Source organism: Trifolium pratense, linkage group LG2 (genome assembly GCF_020283565.1).
Source record: "Trifolium pratense cultivar HEN17-A07 linkage group LG2, ARS_RC_1.1, whole genome shotgun sequence".
Taxonomy (NCBI): Eukaryota; Viridiplantae; Streptophyta; class Magnoliopsida; order Fabales; family Fabaceae; genus Trifolium; species Trifolium pratense.
In genome coordinates this window covers 16,391,132-16,412,803 of record NC_060060.1, presented here as the reverse complement: position 1 = coordinate 16,412,803, position 21,672 = coordinate 16,391,132, and the positions used below count along the sequence as shown (strand labels likewise).

At 32.5% G+C, this 21,672-nt stretch overlaps 3 protein-coding genes across 3 annotated transcripts; 2 read left to right on the top strand and 1 right to left on the bottom strand.

The window, feature by feature from the left end:
* Positions 1–2,296: 2,296 nt before the first annotated feature.
* On the top strand, positions 2,297–6,158 carry LOC123907619 (disease resistance protein RPM1-like). Its single transcript, XM_045957955.1, has 2 exons — positions 2,297–2,946; positions 3,522–6,158. The coding sequence occupies exons 1-2, from the start codon at positions 2,493–2,495 to the stop codon at positions 5,915–5,917; spliced, it is 2,850 nt and encodes a 949-aa protein (XP_045813911.1). The 5' UTR covers positions 2,297–2,492; the 3' UTR covers positions 5,918–6,158.
* Positions 6,159–10,119: 3,961 nt separating this feature from the next.
* On the top strand, positions 10,120–17,051 carry LOC123907622 (secretory carrier-associated membrane protein 4). The gene is made up of 12 exons (XM_045957958.1): positions 10,120–10,393; positions 12,361–12,465; positions 12,556–12,621; positions 12,832–12,865; positions 12,990–13,112; positions 13,520–13,582; positions 13,672–13,765; positions 13,950–13,995; positions 14,081–14,148; positions 14,981–15,029; positions 15,827–15,892; positions 16,629–17,051. The coding sequence occupies exons 1-12, from the start codon at positions 10,337–10,339 to the stop codon at positions 16,659–16,661; spliced, it is 804 nt and encodes a 267-aa protein (XP_045813914.1). The 5' UTR covers positions 10,120–10,336; the 3' UTR covers positions 16,662–17,051.
* A 1,036-nt stretch (positions 17,052–18,087) lies between these two features.
* Positions 18,088–20,510, bottom strand: LOC123907621 (myb-like protein J). Its single transcript, XM_045957957.1, has 2 exons — positions 19,875–20,510; positions 18,088–18,832 (listed from the first exon to the last, which is right to left on the bottom strand). The coding sequence occupies exons 1-2, from the start codon at positions 20,342–20,344 to the stop codon at positions 18,280–18,282; spliced, it is 1,023 nt and encodes a 340-aa protein (XP_045813913.1). The 5' UTR covers positions 20,345–20,510; the 3' UTR covers positions 18,088–18,279.
* Between the last annotated feature and the right edge of the window lie 1,162 nt (positions 20,511–21,672).

Below are 21,672 nucleotides of genomic sequence, written 5' to 3'. Positions count from 1 at the left end.
ATGTGAGAAAATATAGGGATATTTAGATATAAAATAAATTTAGTACTAGAATCTGTTTTTTTTTTCAAAAAAAAAAACTGAAAATTAGTGGGCCGGTCCATCGGGCCATATAGGCTTTTACTTATTGGGCCGGGCTAGGCGGGCTGGGCCACGAAGTTAACGGGCCAGGCCGGGCCAGGCCCTTTATATGAACGGGCCCCCTCGGGCCGGGTCGGGCTGGACCGGGCCGACCCCTTTGACAGCTCTAATTGGTGTTACGTGAGTGGGGGAGAGACAACCGCGTTGAAGGAAAGAAAAAAAGAATAAATGCTTAATTATATATATTTTTTGACAAAAAAATGCTTAATTATATATTAGTCAAATGTTTTTATTGAATTTTGGTCCTATAGTATATATGTATATTTTATTTAATCCTGATTGAGTTACTCGCATCATATGTGTTTTGGTAAACTTATAGTGTAGCATAGTATGTCTCCGTATTGGATTCTTGGATCTTCTTCGGTCACAGGATGATTTTGCACAAATTCTAGCCATTGATTTGAATTTATTGTAGCAGTTAATTAACAACATGAACTATATTAAATGGACGACTCTGAACGATCAATACAAGACAAGAGACAGAAGAAGATTTGAATCTTCTCCAACACTTTCTCTCATATTTCTCGTGCTCCCATAATTTTGACTTTCTCTCCCTTATTTTCTTATTCATAGCTTAATCAACCAATTGTTGGATTAAGAAAATGAGGAAGGGCTACACATAAAAAACTGAATAAGGTCCAAATTCATAAAATATATTTCATCCGTTCCAAAATATAAGAACTCATTTATCACTGCATGTATGTCAATACATAATTTTGATTACAAATATCTTTAATTCTCTATTAGTGAAAATTATAGAAATTTTATATTTTAAAAATATTCATCGAAACAAATCAAACAAAATCTTATATGATAATATTTAAATTTATATACTTTTAAAAAAATACCGTCAAAACAAAACATGTGTATAGTGCATTTAGTCAACTGAAATATTATTAAATGGACGGATGGAGTATATATAGTAGTACTATTTAGTAATACTAATATTACTTTCAAATGATTTCACTAATCATTCATCAATTTTCTTTAATTACTTGCACTCCACTCCTTAGTCCGTGGTACGCAGCAAATCGATATCTGAAATCTGAATGAATCAAAATAACATCCGTGCGAGATTTTTTTATACATAGAAAAGTAAAACAAATAATTTTTTTATTAGAATAAAACAAATGATTTTATACTCGAGGTTTATCTTATCATTCATTTGACTTGTCAATTTAATGGAAAAATCTGCCAGCCATCCTATTTTGTTGTTTGTGTCAAATACCATTAAACATCTTTTTCATAGTGGGAAACTGCGGTTTAAGATAATGGTTTCTTAATGTACACAAACAATTCTCCTTTTCTTCTTAAATATTAGTACTTCCCCCGTCCTAAATTATAATTAAAAAAACAATATTTTCTTGTTCTAAATTATAAGTAATTTTTTTTTTTATCATTTTCAAAATTTATTTTTACTTATTCTTATGAAATTAAATGTAAATTACATATCTCTCCTTTTTTCCAATAATAAATAACCAATAAAAATTTGTACAAAAAAAAAACCTAACATCTTTCCATAAGACTTATTTTTTTTTTAAAAAAAAACATAAAAAATCATACTTCAAATTATTATATTTCACTTTTCTTAATAGGTGTGATTCTTTTTTTTTTCTTCTTATAATATAGGACAGAGTATATCATCTGATTAATATTATGTACATCAATCACACTTATATTATTAATAATAAAAATGCACCAATAGTTAACAAGATAAATTTGATAAAATTATTATTTTTTATCTATTAACATTTCTCTTTAATTTGTGTGAAAAACACCACTATGACAATTATTGTGAAAACACTTAAAAAACATTTTAAAAATATTTCTTTAAGGAAAACTAGGAATAGATTAATATAATATTAACTACCTTTTTGTGGCTCATAAAATCACTTTAAATTTTTTAAGCGATTTTAAGAGCACAAAAAAAAAATTTGTTGTGTAATTTACTAATTTTTTATCATTCTTAAAAAAAAATCCTTTTTTTTCTTAATATTTGAAAGGTTTTTTTTTTATTAAAAATTTGTTTTAAATCCGTCATTTCGAAGCATCTTAGAAGCTCCCATACAATATAGCAATATAATGATAGTTGACCATTTCATTGAAAGACTTCATATACTAGTAGCTTATATAAGCACACCAGCAAATCAAGAAAAGAAATCCATAAACCTCATCATCAAGTACTTTCAATTTGCAACTAGTCCACCTATCAAAACAAGAGAGAAAAAAAAACACTAAGAAATATCATCATCAAATTCTTGCAATTCTCCATATCTAGAGAGCAAAGAAAAGAAAAAAAAAACAGAGAAATATATTAATTTTAGGCAAGCACAAAAAAAAAGTGACAAAAAAAAATGGCAGATAGTTCGGTATCATTTTTATTGGACAAACTGTCTTGGTTACTTCAAGAAGAAGTGAACCTACAAAAAGGGGTCCGTGAAGATGTTCAATACATCAAAGACGAACTCGAACGCCACAAAGCAATCTTAATGGTAGCTGATTCATTGGAACACAAAGATCCTGAACTCAAAGTATGGCTTAAAAGTGTAAGAAATATTGCTCAAGACATGGAAGATGCTATAGATGAATACAATCTTCGTCTTGTTGATCATCATCAACAAGGTAAGAACAATTCTTCTATTCATAAGCTTGCTTTTGGGTTCAAGACTATGAAAGCTAGACACAGAATAGCTACAGATATACAAGGAATCAAATCCAAAGTTGAAAATATCTCTCATGGACGTCCAAACATATCTGGTGTAGGTTCAAGCTCAAGTCAAAGACGTTCATCAAGGCTTGATAGTCAAGGTAATGTTTTATTTCCACACATTCTCAAATCTCAATACACAAATTACAACTTTAATAACCATTGTTTAGTGTATAAGTCAAATAAACATAAGAGTATGTATATAAACAACTTTAGAATCTATGACATGTTGATTCATCAAATATATGAATGCTTGGCTTTATTGATTATACTTATCTCAATTTTTGTCGTCTAACTTTATAAATTAAGTAATTTTAGTTTCAACTGTCACCCAAAATTTAGCATAAATGATACCGTGGCAGGGTGACATGATTACAAAGTGATGACGATACATGACAATACAGATATGAAATTAAACATAATATATGATACTTTTGAAATTAAAATTTTAAGATATTTTATTTGTATTGCCACGTAAGTTCCATGTGTTCAATGACATGTAGAAATCTAGTTAATTAGGATTATTATTACTTATCATTAATCAATAAAAACTCCTAAAAATAAATAGATAATATAATTAAGGTCATATAATTAATATAAATATAATGTCCATATTATAATTTAATTAAATAATTGTAACCAAAAAATAATTTAATTAAATAAAATATTTCAACAGGTGATGCCCTTTTGCTAGAGGAAGCTGATTTAGTTGGAATTGAAGAACCAAAGAAGCAGCTTTGTGATCTGCTTTTCAAAGATGAATCAAATAGAGCTGTGATTTCAATCCATGGTATGGGAGGTTTAGGGAAGACAACATTGGCAAAACAAGTCTATGAAGATCCAAAAGTAAAGAAATATTTCAGGATTCATGCTTGGGTTAATCTCTCACAATCTTTCAACATGGAAGAGATACTGAAAGACCTTGCACAACAACTCCATAATGTTATTGGAAAACCAGCTCCAGAATCAATTGGAATGATGAAAATTGACAATCTGAAAGAGTTTATCAAGAACTTTCTTCAGAGAAGTAAGAAATATCTAATTGTGCTTGATGATGTGTGGCATGTGAATGTATGGGATGCTGTGAAGCTTGCTTTGCCTAATAACAACTGCGGCAGTAGAGTGATTCTTACCACGCGCAAGAAAGATGTAGCTTTGTATTCTTGTGCAGAATTAGGTAAGGATTTTCACCCTGAATTCTTACCTAGGCAAGAAGCTTGGTCTCTTTTTTGTAGGAAGACATTTCAAGGTAACTCATGTCCTCCTCATCTTGAAGAAGTTTGTAGGAAGATCTTGAAATTGTGTGGAGGGTTGCCATTAGCAATTGTGGCAATCAGTGGTGCTTTGGCTACAAGAGAAAGATCAAACATAGAAGAGTGGAACATGGTTTGCAGAAGTTTTGGTTCAGAAATTGAAGGCAATGACATATTGGAAGTTATGAAAAAAGTACTTTCCTTAAGTTTCAATGAATTGCCTTACTATCTTAAATCATGTTTGATGTATTTAACCGTCTTCCCGGAATTTCACGCTATCGAGCATATGAGATTGATTCGACTGTGGATAGCTGAAGGGTTTGTGAAAGATGAAGATGGTAAGACACCGGAGGAAGTTGCAGATAGTTACCTTAAGGAGCTTTTGAACAGAAGTTTAATCCAAGTGGTAGAAAAAACAAGTGATGGAAGGATGAATACATGTCGAATGCATGGTCTTACGAGGGAAATTGTTAATTTGAAGTCAAGAGATCAGAACTTTGCAACAATAGCCAAAGATAAAGACATGGTATGGCCGGAACGAGTTCGCCGTTTATCGGTGATAAATTCATCACAAAATGTATTTCAACAAAATAAGACTACATTTCAACTTAGGTCTCTGCTAATGTTTGCAGTATCAGACTCACCCAATAATTTTTCTATCCATGACGTATGCACCTCCAGTGGTGCTAAGTTGCTCACTGTGTTAGACTTGCAAGATGCACCTTTGGAGGCTTTTCCTGCTGAAATTGTCAACCTTTACCTTCTGAAGTATCTAAGTTTGAAGAATACAAAGGTTAAAAACATTCCAGGATCCATTAAAAAGTTGCAATACTTGGAGACATTAGATCTTAAACACACTGGTGTCACTGAATTGCCGGCTGAAATTGCAGAGCTGAAACGATTACGCCATCTTCTGGTGTATCGTTACGATATTGAATCATATGCTCATTTCCACTCAAGGCATGGCTTCAAGGTGGCTGCGCCTATAGGAAACATGCTATCTTTGCAAAAGCTTTGTTTCATAGAGGTAGATCAAGGAAGTGGAGCCTTGATGGTTGAGTTAGGAAAACTTACTCAACTTAGGAGGCTAGGCATTAGAAAAATGAGGAAAGAAGATGGTGCTGCTTTGTGTTCATCGATTGAGAAAATGGTCAATCTTACATCACTATCTATAACTGCAATAAATGAAGATGAGATAATTGATATTCACAGCATTTCAAAGCCTCCTCAGTATCTTCAGAAGTTATACTTGAGCGGACGTTTAGAGAAGTTTCCACAATGGATCAAATCTTGCAAGAATTTAGTCAGAGTTTTCTTAAAATGGAGCAGGTTAAAGGAGGATCCTCTGGTGTACCTTCAAGATTTGCCAAATCTTCGACATCTTGAGTTTCTTCAAGCTTATGTTGGTGAGACATTGCAATTCAATGCAAAAGGGTTTCCAAGTCTGAAGATGTTAGGCCTTGATGATTTAAAAGGACTGAAATACATGATAATTGAGGAAGAAGCAATGCAAGGTCTTAAAAAGTTGGTCATTCAGCAATGTGGCTCATTCAAGAATGTACCATTAGGCATTGAATACTTAACTAAGCTAAAAGCAATTGAGTTATTTGATATGCCTATAGAATTGATTATGGCACTGCGTCCAAATGGAGGCGAAGATTATTGGAGAGTACAGAATATTCCAACAATTTATTCTACTTATTGGAGGGATCATGGTTGGGATGTTTATCCAATAAAGACTTTTGGGGAGATAGAGAGTGATATCGATCATAGTATTGCATTGAGGACTCTTCAGCTTCCTACTCTTTCGAAGGTTTAACTTTTTTTATGTTGATTTATTTATTGTTTTAATAAACACTGCATATGTGACAGTGGTGTAAATTGTTGTTAAAGTGTCATGTTGCATACTTTAAGGATGGGAATCGTTTAGTTTTCCGTTATGTAATATGCATAAGTGACAGTATATTTATGTTAAGTCTCAACCAAATAAATCAGGGAGCATAATCTGTTTTCTGAACTCTTTGAGATTACAGAATAAATAATAATGTAATTTTAATTTATGATTCTTTTGTAGCTTTCACTTTCCATGACTAGTACTTTACATGATGTTTTCTCTCTAGGCCTCCCATGTATCTTTTATACCCTAAATATTCCAATTTTGCCCTTGCTAAATAAAAACTTCGGTTCGCAGAAACCGAAGTTTTTTCTAGTTAAAATTCAGGGAAAATTCGGTTAACAGAAACCGAATAAAATTCGGTTCTTAGCAACCGAAGTTTTTATTGAAGGGCAAAAAAGTAAAATCCAGGGGGAAAAAGAACCATGAGGGCCTAAAGAGAAAACATTACTTTACATTATGGGATTCACATTGAGAACAATGTTTATAACAATAAGACAGCACAAGATAAATAAAATACTATGATCTCAGTCAGGAAGGAACAATCTTGCATTTGTGTGAGAATATTGTTGGTGGACAAGCGAGATATTATTAGGGATGGTAGGGGTGAGGCAGAGTTTCAAATTAAGGTCTGCGTTTGTGGTCTAGGCCGCACGACATACTGGTTTTTTTATATTGCCAAAACAGTAACGCAGCCGCTATTGAGGCTGCATCGGCCACATTTGACTGCGATTTTCTACAATATTAAAGATCGCGACGCAATCACAACTGTTACTGTGACCACTATTTAAAATCATAGGGCGAGTTTGATTTTAGGAAGACAAGCATTCTGGTTCGCCAAAGGAAGCAAAGGCTGCTATCTGAAAAATGTATGGCGGAGATCGTATCTCTCTTGATATTAGGCTTGATGTCATGGGCTGCTAATCTTTCCCATTCTTTCCCTATGTTTAAATTAAAATGATTACATAAATATTGTATTAGCTCTCGGTCAATGTTTTAAAAACCGAACCGAGCCAAACAAGTGTAATCGGGAAAGAGACAGAAGCTTTGAGAGAATTCAACTTAAATGGTATCATATTATCGTCGATACAGTTGTACTTTGAGACGGTCTACTCTAACCAACTCTAACCGAACCACAACCTACTCTATTAGCAGTTTATTCCTTTGTTATTGTTAGGAGTGTAAATATTAAATAACAATGTTAGAGCTTCTTAATGATTTAGTTAAACAGCTAGTTAGTACTACTCTAATAAGCTATACTATAAATAGAGCACACTTCACTCATTTCAGTATCAATTTCAATAATTATTTCTTTTGAGTTTTACTCTTACTTCCAAAGCTATAGTTTCTCCTCACTTTCCTCCTATATTTTCTGATGAGTGAACCACCAAATTGGTTCTGACTTTGTAAGGCGCTCTCAAATAGATCCCTGAATTTATGATTTTTTTTAAAAGGTCTCTGACTCTATTAAACCGTCAAGTTGGTCTCGATATTTAACCACTTACTATCAATTAATTCCCTATATTTTAATAATTTGGTCCCTAACTATATTTACTATTAATTTAGTCCCTAAATATGAGTAAAATTTGACCTGAGTCTCGACTTTTTTTTTTGTTTACAATGAGCTGAGTATCGAACCCAGGACCTATAGCTTATTATTCAAACCCCTCACCACCGGACCAAACCTAGTGGCTTAGTCTGGACCTTTTTAAAATAACTAGATAGTCATAGTCTGCCTAAGAGCTCCTACAAAGTTGGAGAATAATTTGATGGTTTACTGATTCCTAATATTATCAGTGATGCATAAAAGTGAATGAAAAAAAAAATTATATAGAAATTACCTCAATTGCAAAACCCTTGTTTCCATGACCTTGATTTTGTTGAGAGTTGAGACAGTCAGATCACTATAATTTCCTGCTTGGCAAACACGAAATAAGCGAACATTTCAGAATTCTCAAACAAGGAATTGAATTTGGAAACTATATATGTTTTCGTTGATGATTGATCAATTCTTTTTATTTGGTGAAATGATGATCGATCAATAATCAATGTCAACAAAATAATGCGGTTGGACTAAGAATTTTGAATTTTATCAAAATTGAAAGCTATTAGAAGATTGATTTGTTGAAGGAAGCCTTTGAAGCTGGAGACTTTAAACAACCTCGCTGTTCATGGTTTACTTGGCCCAATCGACGTTTACAGGGTTTAAAGCTGTTGAACACCTTCAAAAATTTACTTTTTTGTAAAGAAACTATAAAAAAAATTTTAAAAAATAAAATATTCCGGAAAAAAGAATGCTAACTAATGTCAACCAATGCCACGTAATACTAGTTAAAAAAATGTTGTCCTTGTCCGGATGAACTTTGCTGAGTTAACAGGGATATTGCATTATAGGTGAGGAGTCGGGATTCGAACTCCGAACACTTCATTTATTCACCTCTAAGGTGAATTTTCTAACCAACAGACTATTTGACAAAAAAAAATGTTAACTAATGTTACATGACACTAGTTAAAGAAACCAAAATTTGTATCTATGAGTTTAGTGTAATTGGTAGTAATATTGCATTTTATATGTTGAGGTTGAGATTCGAACACCTAACGTCTTTAAGGATAGAATTTTCAGCAATTAGGTTATATGACAAATAAAAAACAAATTTAAAGAAATTTAAAATAATATAATCATCTTGAACTTGTATAGTCAAATATATTTAAAATATAAAAAAATATTATTTTCATCGTAAAATTTTATCTTTTATAGTTTCTTAACCAAGTGATCGGAACATTAATTAGTATAACCCTAATCTAATATAGTTCCTTGACCATAATGTGGTATGAGAGAATCGTAAAGAGCATATTCGAAAATTCATTGAGTCATTGTATATAATAACTTATTTGAATTCAAAAAGTTAAAAAGTTGAATTTATTGAGTTTAAACTTGTACAGAAGAGAAAAATATAATACTCCATCCGTCTCAAAATGAATGTCGTTTAAAGTTTTTGCATACATATTAAAAAATGTAATTATATTGTAAAAAAAAAATATACTCCATGACCGATAGGAATCAAGGATGAGTCTCTACGTCTATCTTATATCTGTTCATTTAGGATTGATTAAAAGGGCTTTAGGAAGACAATGAGATCTCAGACTTTCCTGAAAGCTTAGTAAGGGAGTCATAAGTCGAATAGTCTTATTCATCCAATTCAATGATTTTTGAGTGAATACCCCAAAGAATGGACAACCTTGATTGTGTGACTAATACGGTCTCTATATATTCTTTACATTATTATACTAGAATGAAGATCCCTCGTACTAAACAACTTTTAGCTAAATTTGGTTTTGATTCTCCATGAGATTGAAATCTCATTGCTAACTATGGTTATTCTCAGATTCATGGAACATATATCTCATTTAAATGGTCTTTGTGTTTTGACAACCAGCGTAGAGGGCCGTTGGCTCTTAACGAGAGTCTTTAACTATATCACGAACCATTTGAAATAGGCTTCGTGGTTCATTCAATTCTAACACATGCGATATTAACTCAAATGGTTCAATATTGTAATCTTGTTGAAAATTCGTTTTTAAGGAAGTGCTTTTTAGGGGTTTGTGCTAGATGTTCTTAGATTCCTTGAACCACCATGTGTCTCCCTTCAAAATTGATCACCGACCGTTTGGTATGATGGAAAGAAAGTGAGAGGAAAGAAAATTTTGCAAACTAATGAATAATATTTTCCTCTCACTTTCTTTCCTCCTACTTTCTTTCCATCATATCAAATAGATCCGATGGAAATTCTATGTGAATCTGGACATGAAATGTGTTCCTTTAGATTTGTTGTTGATTGCCTTTAGATTAATTTTTTAAAAAATGGTAAAACGTGACTAATCACGATCGGACGACTATAAAGTAACTGCACGAAAAATTCAACCGCAGAGAATCCATTTCCCAAAAATACCCGTCAAGTAAATTCCCCAACCGACAATGACGGCATGAGAAAACATCACGTGAATCTAGTCGTTGAGTCATCCAATTTCACACCACACTTTGAAAGCATAACTTCACCGACTAAATGGTACAATCGTAAATCCAACTCAATAAAAGGGCAAACAATACAAAATTGAAAATTCAACTTCAGTTACTTTTTTTCTCCCAAAAATCTAAAACCATATCCCGCGTTCCAAATAAGCAAAAAAGCACAAAAGTGCTTTCACTCACCGCTTGCACTAACACTCTCTCACTCTCTCACGCATCCACCCACCTTAGAAGTGATTCTCCCATAATCTTCTTTCACCAGATTCGTCGTTTTCGCCATTCTCTTCTCACATTTTCTTCGGATCTAGTTTCTCACCATGAATCGCCACCACGATCCCAATCCATTTGAAGAAGAAGAAGTCAATCCATTCTCGGTAATATCTCTCTCTCTCTCTCTACTCAGTTACAGTTCTATTTATAGTTTTTTCTCACTCAGATCCAGCATTGTTAAGTTTGCGCCGTACAATGTGATGATCTATAAAATTAGAATTGCTTATCTGTTTCGTCGTTTGATTTCGGATCTGGTGTTGATTCGTGTGATTATGGCTTCATTTATGTGTTTTTAGTTTGGTCTTGAATTGAGAATAGTTAGTTGAGAGTGTGGATTGATTTGAATCTGAGATTATAAATTGGTGTGGAGTTTAGTTTGGATGTTTGTGGAGGATTTGGATCTGGAGAAATGTAGGTCTGTGATTTTGGTTTTGGTGTTTTTTGAGTTCATGCAATGAAATGTTCGATGCTTGAACTGGTTATTTGATGGTTGGTTTGATTGCATTTGGTGTTATTTTTATTCAGTGTTATGGATCGAAATTTTGTTTGATGGATGGGGAATTAAGCTTCTGTAGCAAAACATTTGGGGATTTGATAATTGGAAAGTAAGTTTAGTGGAATGAGTGAAGTGTGTGTTCTTTTGCGGTGACAAAAAATTATTTTGAATGAATTGATTTGCTAAAATTGATTTTAGTTAGAAGTGAGTTGAATGCGAAATGATTTATTCTACATTCATGAAAAAATGAGTTGAACAAATACATTTGAGTGTAAAAATCATGTTTGGAGTTAAAAGCTACAAATTCAAACTCTAACTTAGAATCAATTACTGAGACAAAATCAATTCCAACTGAAATTGTCAAAACATGTCAAAATCAATTTTATGCGTCCATAATTGCTTTTAACTCTCCCTACTGCGAAATCAAACACTAGTGAAGAAGAGTGGTTTCTCTGTTTTGTTTTAATGTTAGTTTTGTTTTTGTTTTGAAATGAACTAACGATTGACACAACAATTGAGGGTCATGTTGTACAATGTATATAAATGTATATGAATAAGGAAAATGCTAAACAGTGCCCCCGGGGCACTGGTTAAGCATCTTAAAATAGAAATTCTATCTCGAAATGCGTGCATCAATGCCTCAAAAGTACAAAAAGTTGTCTTTTTAATATAAATTTTATTTTTTATTTCCTTTTTAGGTATGCTTAACAAGTGCCCTGGGGGCACGGTTTAGCATGACCCTATGAATAAATATAAGAGGAAACAATTAGAGCGAATCTATTTCGTCAATGTTTAGTATAGAGAGGTTTGGATACACTATCTTTGTAAATTGTAATTGGGAACATGATGTTTGGGAACTGGTATTTTTATTAGAGAACATTTAGGGATAAATCCTGATTATCTAAATAATAGAATAGAACAATGCAGAACCGAGGATTTGCAAACCTCCTTATGTCTAAACTCTCAAATTTGACATGATGGATTCCCTTATATCTCTTCATCTTCCTCTCTACATCAAATCATAACCCTATACTAACTCATTGACTAATTAAAGGGCTTTCATGGTGTGATTGTGTGTAATTATCTCTAGGACAAACACAGTGTAGGGGTATTGGGTATGCTGAAGGCACATAATGTATTCTCAACTATTTGAAATTGCCGATGCCTCTGTTATGTGCTAAACATATTAACATATCTTCTATGAAATCCCTGTGGCCATTGTCTATATTATCTAATATTCACCTAAGCGAAGTATGCCTTTGCTTTAAAGGTGCAGTATTTAAATTCCAATTGGCTGAAGTCCTTTTAATAGTCATATATTTATTATGAAAAGTTATTGCACATAAGTGTGAATGTTTGATATGTTTGGTAGCTTTTTGTTTCATTGTGTTTTCAGAGGTCTGTTTGTGTAAATTTGATGTCAGTTCAACATTTTCTGAATGTAATTTAGTCATTTTCCCCATAATTGAGACTATTTGTTGATTTGAGCTTGATTTTAGAGTTTATTTTGATGCTTTTTTTGTTCAATTAAGTTGTAATGTGTTTTTCATTCTATTTATCGTGTAAATATTACAGAATGGTGCTGGATCAAAATCGCGTGTTCCACCGTCGGCGTCTGAACCATTAGGCTTTGGTCAAAGACATGATGCTACTGTTGATATTCCTTTGGATACTTCCAATGTAATGTCATTTCTTACGCAGGGATTTTCATAAAATATTTAAGATTTGTTTGGCAGGGGGCTGAATTTATTCTTTATGATGTTTATTTAGGGGGACTCCAAGAAAAAAGGTCAAGAGTTAGCAGTGTGGGAAGCGGATTTAAAAAGGAGAGAGAAGGTTGGTTTTTGAATTTTTTGCTGCTGGTGTTGGTTCTTTAGCATTCATAGATTTATCATATATAGTATTTTAATGTCAGCATCAATAGTGATGTACTTTTTATTCTTTTAAATGCCTGCATATAATTTTTTTTGCTTCTGCCACTATTAGTCAACTGGTATCTTTTGCTTTTGAGGATTCTGTGTGACTCTTTCAAATGCATATATGTAGGAAATAAAAAGACGAGAAGATTCTGTTGCTAAAGGTGAATGACGAGATCTTACCATACAAGATTTTGAATTAAGTGTCTTTTCAATGCATCTATATAGATTTATATACACACTCTGAGTCAAACTTATATTTTCTTGTTTTCAAAATATGCTTACCAGCTGGTGTGCCCGTTGATGATAAGAATTGGCCTCCATTTTTTCCAATCATTCACCATGATATTGCCAATGAGATTCCAGTTCATGCTCAGAGGCTGCAATATTCGGCCTTTGCAAGTTGGTTGGGTACAGTCACTTAATTATGTTATCTATCTATTTATTAATTATTTTATTTGGTTTATGGTGTTTTCGAGAAATGTAACTTTTTACCATGCATTTTCTTGGTTAAGTAGTAACTGCATGTCGTTAAACCAAAGCAAAGGGTATGCATGTTTTTTCGTGATCATAGTTATAGGCTATGTTTGAATATCTTTTGTGGGTGAAATGGAATGACATGCATGTTTTCTGGTCAAAATTCGTTCTATAGGGCATTTATATCACATATCATATTATATACATACATGTCCACAAATATAAACATCTCTGGAGAAATCTTGTTTTCCCTTTTTCTTTTGTTCTTTTATTTTATGTTTTCTGTTCTATTAGAGTCTTGTGTCTAATTATTTTTTCTTCCTATCTTGATGTCTTTGCAGGAATCGTTCTCTGCTTAGTTTTTAATGTAGTTGCTGTGACTGTCTGTTGGATCAGAGGCGGGGGTGAGCTCATTCTATTACTTTTATGTTATTGTCAATTCTCTATTTTCATGTTGTGACCTGGACCTAACTGTGAAGTTTACAATGTGCAGGTGTTAAAATATTTTTCCTTGCAGTGATTTATGCACTGCTTGGGGTTCCCCTTTCATACGTGCTTTGGTACAGGCCCCTCTATCGTGCTATGAGGTAACTTTCAATTTTTCCTGTCTATTCACTAGCACTTCAACACAGTGTAAGCTGTAAACACATAGGGCTCAGGTCTACTGTGTGCCCCTTTTAGTTGCAAGCAACAGATACATTATGGAATATTCCCTCCTAACCTGATTGAGCATGATGCTGCTTGTTGCTTATGATTTTTTCTGATATGCAGGACGGATAGTGCACTGAAGTTCAGTTGGTTTTTCATGTTCTACTTGGTATGCTGATATACTACAAGATATTGGCATGTTACTTAGTGATCATCATACTAATTCTTCTTTTAATTGCTTTGACTTGATGCAGCTTCATATAGTATTTTGCATCTTTGCTGCAATTGCGCCTCCAATTGTTTTTCATGGAAAGTCATTAACGTAAGTTCCACAAGCTGTATTACTGATTTTACTTATCTGAATATGAAGTTTTTGATCTCTTTATCCGCTTGTTATTAGTAGTTTTAGTACTTGCTGTTAAGTCAACTCATGTTTGACTAACGAACTCCACATGGACATTTTAAATGATGTGAAAATAATTAATTATAAATGTTTATTTATTTCTTTTTATTTATATATAAAAATGATTTTGGGTTTTTTAAAACAAAAATCCCCAAATCACCATCTTCCTTCTGGTGTAGTTCCACAAAGACTTTTTTGGGATGAGATTGTCACAAATATAAACTGGTTTTGTTGAGCATTGCCTCAGTCAGTATTGTTATTCATTATCTTTCTTTTCTTTCCAATTCCATTCTTTTGAGTCTCTTCAACAATGTTCAGACACATTTTACTCACTTATTCATCTTTCTCATACATATATATGCCTTTCTACTACCCTTGACCTTTTAATAGTATTTATTGATGCTTTGAATTTGCATACACAATATCTTCTTTGATTTATCTTTCTTGGAGTTGAAATCTGGCGTTTGATTAATGGATTTTCTTCATTGAACACCCTTTTTGTATATTGTGGTTTATTGTGAATGGGTTCCATAAGAGGGATGAAGAAGAGGGAGAAGGGTGACAAGAAAGATGTCATTGAAAACTTGGAATTCATATATTCGCATTTAAAAACCTATTCTTTACTTATCACTGTAAATGGGATTGCTGCTTTCTCTTTGCTGCCCTTTTATTAAGTCATACTCATGTTAGCAACGTACCAAGTTTATATTTATTTTCTGTTGCATTTGAATTAATTCATTTAAAATTGCAGGGGCATCCTTGCGGCAATTGATGTGTTCTCAGACCACGTATTGGTTGGGGTAAGTTATAGTCTACTTGTGCTTATTAGCAAGCATTTCTGTCGACACATTCTTATTTAATATTCTCATCAGACAAAGAGGATTCATTTACTGATGAAATCTCTGCATACCAAGTTGTATATCTACAGTAATTTAAACCTAAGGGCCTGTTTGACTCTGTTTTGGTTTTTTCTTTCTTTCTAAAACTGTTGTATAAATCAATTTTGAAATTTTTTTTTTTTACTAGTATTATATGTTTTGTTTTTAAAACAAGAAAATAGGAAACAGTTTTACAGAACAAGCTAATCAAACAAGCCCAAATTCCTGAAGGCGAATGGTATTATCAAGCTGATGCCCTTTTTCTCCAAGGGAATTATGATCTTATGTATTCATTCATGAGTGACAATAAGTGTCGGACAGTTTAATTACATTTTTCATTTCTATGTAATTATTGGCATTTGACTGTCTAAACACCAAATAAAATGATACCCATGCCTTTAATTTAGATGAAGAGATGTAAAATTTGTGAGAATAGGATTGGGAACTGGATCGAGTGATGTCCAGCTACTGTAAGGCATGGTACTAGATCAAAATGATCTTGGATGCCCTTGAACAACCAGAGAACATGGATGGAAGCCTTTTTTTTTTAATCTCATTTGGTAAACTCTTGATGTATTTTAAAAAATAAAATAAATGAAAACCTCCCTACTTTTCATTTTGAATTTCATATTTAATTTATGCGGAAGAAAAATAAGTTCCATAGCCTTTTTCCTGTGCTTACATGCTTTGATCCATCAATATTTTTGGTATTCTTACAGATATTCTATTTGGTTGGATTTGGCCTGTTTTGCTTGGAGGCTCTTCTAAGCTTGTGGGTAATTCAGGTGAGGGACAATACTTTGATTTGCATTCTTAATTTATAGTGTTTCTCCCCAACAAAATTTGTAATTGTATTTAAAAGAATATGTGCTATTCTCTGCCTCTTTTATTGTTGTTTTTTATAGATGATGAATTATAGCGTGCTCCTATATAACTACAGTCAACAGGGAGATGCCTTATTTAACTCCAAACCAAACTAAATTGTATTAGAGATAAACTGAACCAAACTGTGGAAAAAATGTCAAAAACTAAATCAAGTCGAATATTATAACTTTTTAAAAACTAAAAGCCGAATTGAACTGAACCACACTGATAATTCACTAATTGAACTGAACTGAATCAAACTAGTTCAGTTTGGTTCGGCTTTTTTGAACACCCCTGGCCAGAGTAAACTTGAATGGCCAGAGTTTAAGCACTCCTTTTCAGTTTCAAGGACCGAAATAGCGAGACCTCCCTAGTTTGATCTGTTTAATCATTTAATTGTGTTTAACAGTGATTCACCCTTTGGTTCAATAAAAAACTTAACTAGTTAATCGTTATTCATAGATAGTAGATACAAATGATTTCTCTTTATTTTGGACTGAGAAACTCAAGACTTTGCTAACAATTAAATCCATAGTAATAGAAGCTTATGTTTGGCTATTTTTCTATTACAATAAAGTAGATTATGACTTCTCTCTGTTCTTTAAATGATTGAAATGTTTTTTTGATGGTTGTTGCCTTTTCTTTTTGCTTATGCAGAAAATATACATGTTTTTCCGGGGGCACAAGTGAGACCAATCTCAGGATTTTGTTTTAGCAGCTGTTATAATGTTGGTCGCTATCGAGCGTGGCTTAGTATATTCTCTTTTTCTCTGCCCTCTCTTTTCATTCTTTGCAATATCTTCGTGTGATATTGTTCTGTTGTCTATCTCTAGAGTGATTGTACCAGAGTTTTGTCCGTATTTAGCAGTATATCGACAATTATGTGAAATTGAATATTTTTTTGGAATTTCTCTTCCCTTGAACAATATCTTACTTTTGATAAGTATATATGTAGTGGGATTTCCAGTGTGGATCTAGTGTAGAGGTATTGTTAGTTATGAATTGTGAAACAAGAATGTAGCAACACAAGTCCTGTGATATTTTTATATTTTTATTAAGTGTTGTTAATTTCTCTTGTGACGGCTGTGATCTTTTGAGTTTGACTTTTTTATTGATCCTTTAATTTTTAATTTTCTCGACAATAAGAATGAAATCAACAACAAACAAATTTCACACAATATACGTGTGATCGACATGCACTTACACCACCCTTCCTATTTACAACTTTTTACTTCAAACCACCTTAAAATACATCAATCAACAATATTCACTTAGAGTGCCTCATTCACCATTTATTTTGGACAAACGGCTCATTTATGAAGGGATCCTAAAATTCTATCCCTTAACAAGAAGAATTATTTCGGTCATGGAATAAAAAGAATCAAAGTTGAAGATTATCATCCAAGCATGTGATAGTGGAAAATAAAGAGCTCCCCCACTAAGCATATGAAAGTGGTGCACCAAGCAATTAAAGAGCACCACTATCTTTTTTCCATTTTTCTTGTAATAATTCAGCCCCACTATCATAATAGTTAGTGGCTGAAATCCTTTTGTTTTCTTAGAAGTTACTTTTTGCTTATTACATCATCATCATAAGTCATTCTTATATATAGGAGGCATGTAACTCTTGTTAGAAAAAGTTTTTTTTGGATTGAGTAAAAATATGAGATTTATTCTCTTTGGTTCTCTGAACCTCATTTTTAGCTTATCGGCTTGCCGTGACGCTAATCTTTGACTTAGCGACCGGAGCCTCCATAGTCGGTTGTGGCGTCCTCACGATTTATCAATCGGTTTTTTCACCCGGATTGTGACGTCTTTCCACCACCTCTATCACCACAACTCTTGTTTTGTTCCAAATGCTCCGCGATTCTCATCAATTTATGATTAAAGTAAATAAATATCTCATCGACCATTTAGAACTTAGAAGTATTTCACCAACCACTAAAATGTATTTCATTAACCACACACATCAAACAATTCAAACTAAAAAACGTTTTAAAATATCTACAAATATTCTTATTTAATTCATTTCACATTTAAGAATTCTATTTTAAATTTTTTGGAGTAAAAAACTCAAACAACAAAACAACAACAAAACTCAAACACAACAACAAACTCTTGAGGGGAGATGTCAAATCTATAATATTGGTATTTAGTAAATCTGATCATAGTAATGTAGTTTGTTGAGATATTTATGTAAAAAAATATATAAAAGATTAAAAATATTGAGAATGAAATTGAAAATGACATATGGCATATAAAATAAAATTACTAAACTAGCATCAGCACATCAAAGTGGCACCTCTTGTCAACTTTTTAAGTTCTTCTCCAACAATTCACACACCTTAAGGACATTCTTCATATTTTGAGGTGTAATCTCAACCGTAAATGTGTACCCAAGTTTTAGTTGGCTCTCCTTTTCTTTAAATGGCTCAATGGGAGGAGTGACCAAGTTTTCAATGTTGTTGTCATTTAAGGTTGTGCTGTGAGGAGAAATATTCACATTTTGTTTTTCAACAGGATGAGTAACCAAAGTAGAAATCTTATTTTGTCCTTCAATTGAAGGAATCTGTTGTTCAATAGAGGGACTGATCAAATTAGGAATTTCATTTTGTTGTTCGATCAAAGGAATCCCAGTTTGTTGTTCAATAGGGTGACTAGCTACTGTAACATTGTTGTCGACAGTCACGTCATGAATACTTCTTCTTTTCTTCCTCTCTTTTCCCGCGACTTCTTTCAGATGTTTGAAGTATTTTTGAGCATGACTAGCAATTTGAGTTGGGGTTCTTCTGGGCAGAAAATCTTTTGAAATGTCTTTCCAACGTGCCCTACCATGTTTGTTTAGTCCTTGCAGAAACAACCTATATATATATCACAAAATATAAAATTAATGTGAAATATTCAAATTCAATTGAATAATGAGAAGAAAAAGAACAGAAGTAATAAACTAATGCAACCATATTTATAACTGAACATTTGTACTTCAAAAATGTAAAAGTAATTGTTACAAATATTATACATCGTAAAAAACTTCCAAACTGAAGGACCCAAAACCAGAATGCAACGACCACCCAAGGTTAAAAACTAAACCAAAAAACTAAGGACTAAAATGGCTAAACTAAAGGCCTACTACAAAACAAAACCTATTAAACACAATGCATCACTAAAACACTCAAATGGGCTAGATTTAAGTGCAGTCGGTCCTTATTGACTGCACTGTATTAAGCCATATATGAGCCGTCGAATGCAAGATTCTACATTAGACCATATATGAACCGAAGAATGCAAAATCAGACGGTTTAGTTTTAAAATTTAATATTATATTTAAAAAATAACTAAATTTGAATGTAAAATCTTAACGGTCCGAAGCAATGCTCAAGCAATTCCAAGGTCATTGGAGCCAAACAAAGCTCTCTAATCATAAAACCAAAGACAATTAAATTAAACTAATGCATTAGATGAAGTATAACTTTGAAGTAAAAACATGTTACATATATGATTAAGTAATCAACTTACTTCAAGAATAACTTTAAACTAATCCATTTAATAACTCATGGTAAAGGCCAACTGACAGATCAAAGTTCTTTTTTGAAACGGTCAACATTAGTTGTTAGTTTAATATTTTTAATCCTTTGGTTATCACGGGAAGGACCCGATAATCTAAAATTCTGCCACGAGATCAAGAATTATTCTCATCAAGAATCAAACTCAAATTCTCCTGAACTATTAATCTCTGACCTTTTTAACCCTTAATTCACTAATTAAACTACCAACCCATCCAACATACAATTTAAGTCCTAATGAGACTAAAAACACTAGTTTTTTTTATTTTTATTTAAAAGATTGAGACTAGAAAATATATTTAACTCAAAACAAAATAAAAGAATCAGATAAATTACATACCTGTGTTCATCTTCTGTCCATGGAATCCTTTCTTTACGCTCTCTATTTGCGACGGCCTGATTTTCTTCCGGTAGCGGCTCAGCATGATTTATGCCATTATTTGCGACGGCCTGATTTTCCTCCGGTAGCGGCTCAGCATGATTTATGCCATTATTTGCGACGGCCTGATTTTCTTCCGGTAGCGGCTCAGAATGATTTATGCCATTATTTGCGACGGCCTGATTTTCCTCCGGTAGCGGCTCAGCTTGAATTATGGCATTATTTGCGACGGCCTGATTTTCTTCTGGTAGTAACTGATCTTGAATTAAGCCATTATTTGCATTAGAGTTTACAACAATGGCGTTACTACCAGACTCAGCCACATCAATGTTATCAAGATTCTCCTTTTGTTGTTGTTCCATGCTATTATTCTCAGAAAGTTCTTGGATTGAAGCCGGTTCATTTAAATTAATTTCAGAATTTTTCTGCATTCTTGTGATCGATGATAGTTTCAATAAGATTGAATGAAAAACCGTTTCAGATAAGCTATGATTTTGCGGTGATTTGAGATAAGCTATTGGGTGGAACTTATTCAACTGGGTTTCCGCGATTATTTGTTTATCGTGCTGTGACAAACAAAACACACCGTTTAATCAAATTTCCGATTATTTAGATAGATAAGTTCTAATTAGTCAAAAAAAGATAGATAAGTTCTAGACTATCTGATTAGTGCTTATAAAAAAAAAACACTATCTGATTAGTATTTAAAAAGTATTTAAAATTTCAATATATATATTTTGAATTTATCTTAAATATATATATATAATGGAACAGTGTCCCCGGGGCACTGTTTAAGGAACCAAATATAGTAATATCACATTGAAGTTTGTGCAGTCAACGCCTCGAAAGTGTAAACATTGTTATTTTTAATTTTAAAATTTCCTTTTTTGGTTTCCTTAACCAGTGCCCCGCATTAGCATGACCCATATATAATATAATGAAACAGATGAGGATTGAACTTAAGAGTTATGTTTATTATATATAATTGTTCGTTTGAAAGTATATGTAAGGATGATAATCTTTATTCTTATCATTAAAATTGGAGATGATAAGTACAATTAGTGTTCAATTTGATTCACTTATTGAGCTTATGAAATCTTAAATAATGAAAATGTTTCTATTTATAAATAAGCTTGTAAAGATAATTTATGAAAAAGTAACTTATAAAAATATAATTTTTGTTAGTGAGAACTTATGAATTAACTTTTTATCAAAAAAATAAAAATCTTATGAATTAACTTAAAAGTTTATTTATTTGCGTAAATTATTTTGCATAAACTCAAATATAAGTTAATTCATACGGACCCTTATACCAAAAGATAAATAAAAAAACGATAGATAAAGTAAAAAGTCATACTACTGATAGGACCACTCTGCTCCACCCTTCTTGGGGGTGTAAGCGGATCAGAAAAATCCAATTGAACCGATGATCCAAACTGGAAAAAAAACGTCAAGAAAACCGAACCAATTAAAAACTGATGTGATTTGCTTCTGTTCTCAATTGCAGCTTTTAAAAACCGATGAACCGAACGAATAGCTATATTATTAATTCCATATATTTGTTTATTTAGTTCAGGCCACATATAAAACTGACCAAACTTATTGTCAAAAAAATTAAAATATGGCTGAGTTATGAACTCCACCTAAAGATTATATGTTGAACTTATGAATTTAATTTCATATATGGTTATATTTTGCATTTGATGATGAACTCCACCAAAGAATTATATTTTGTATTTGAAAACATATGAATTTATTA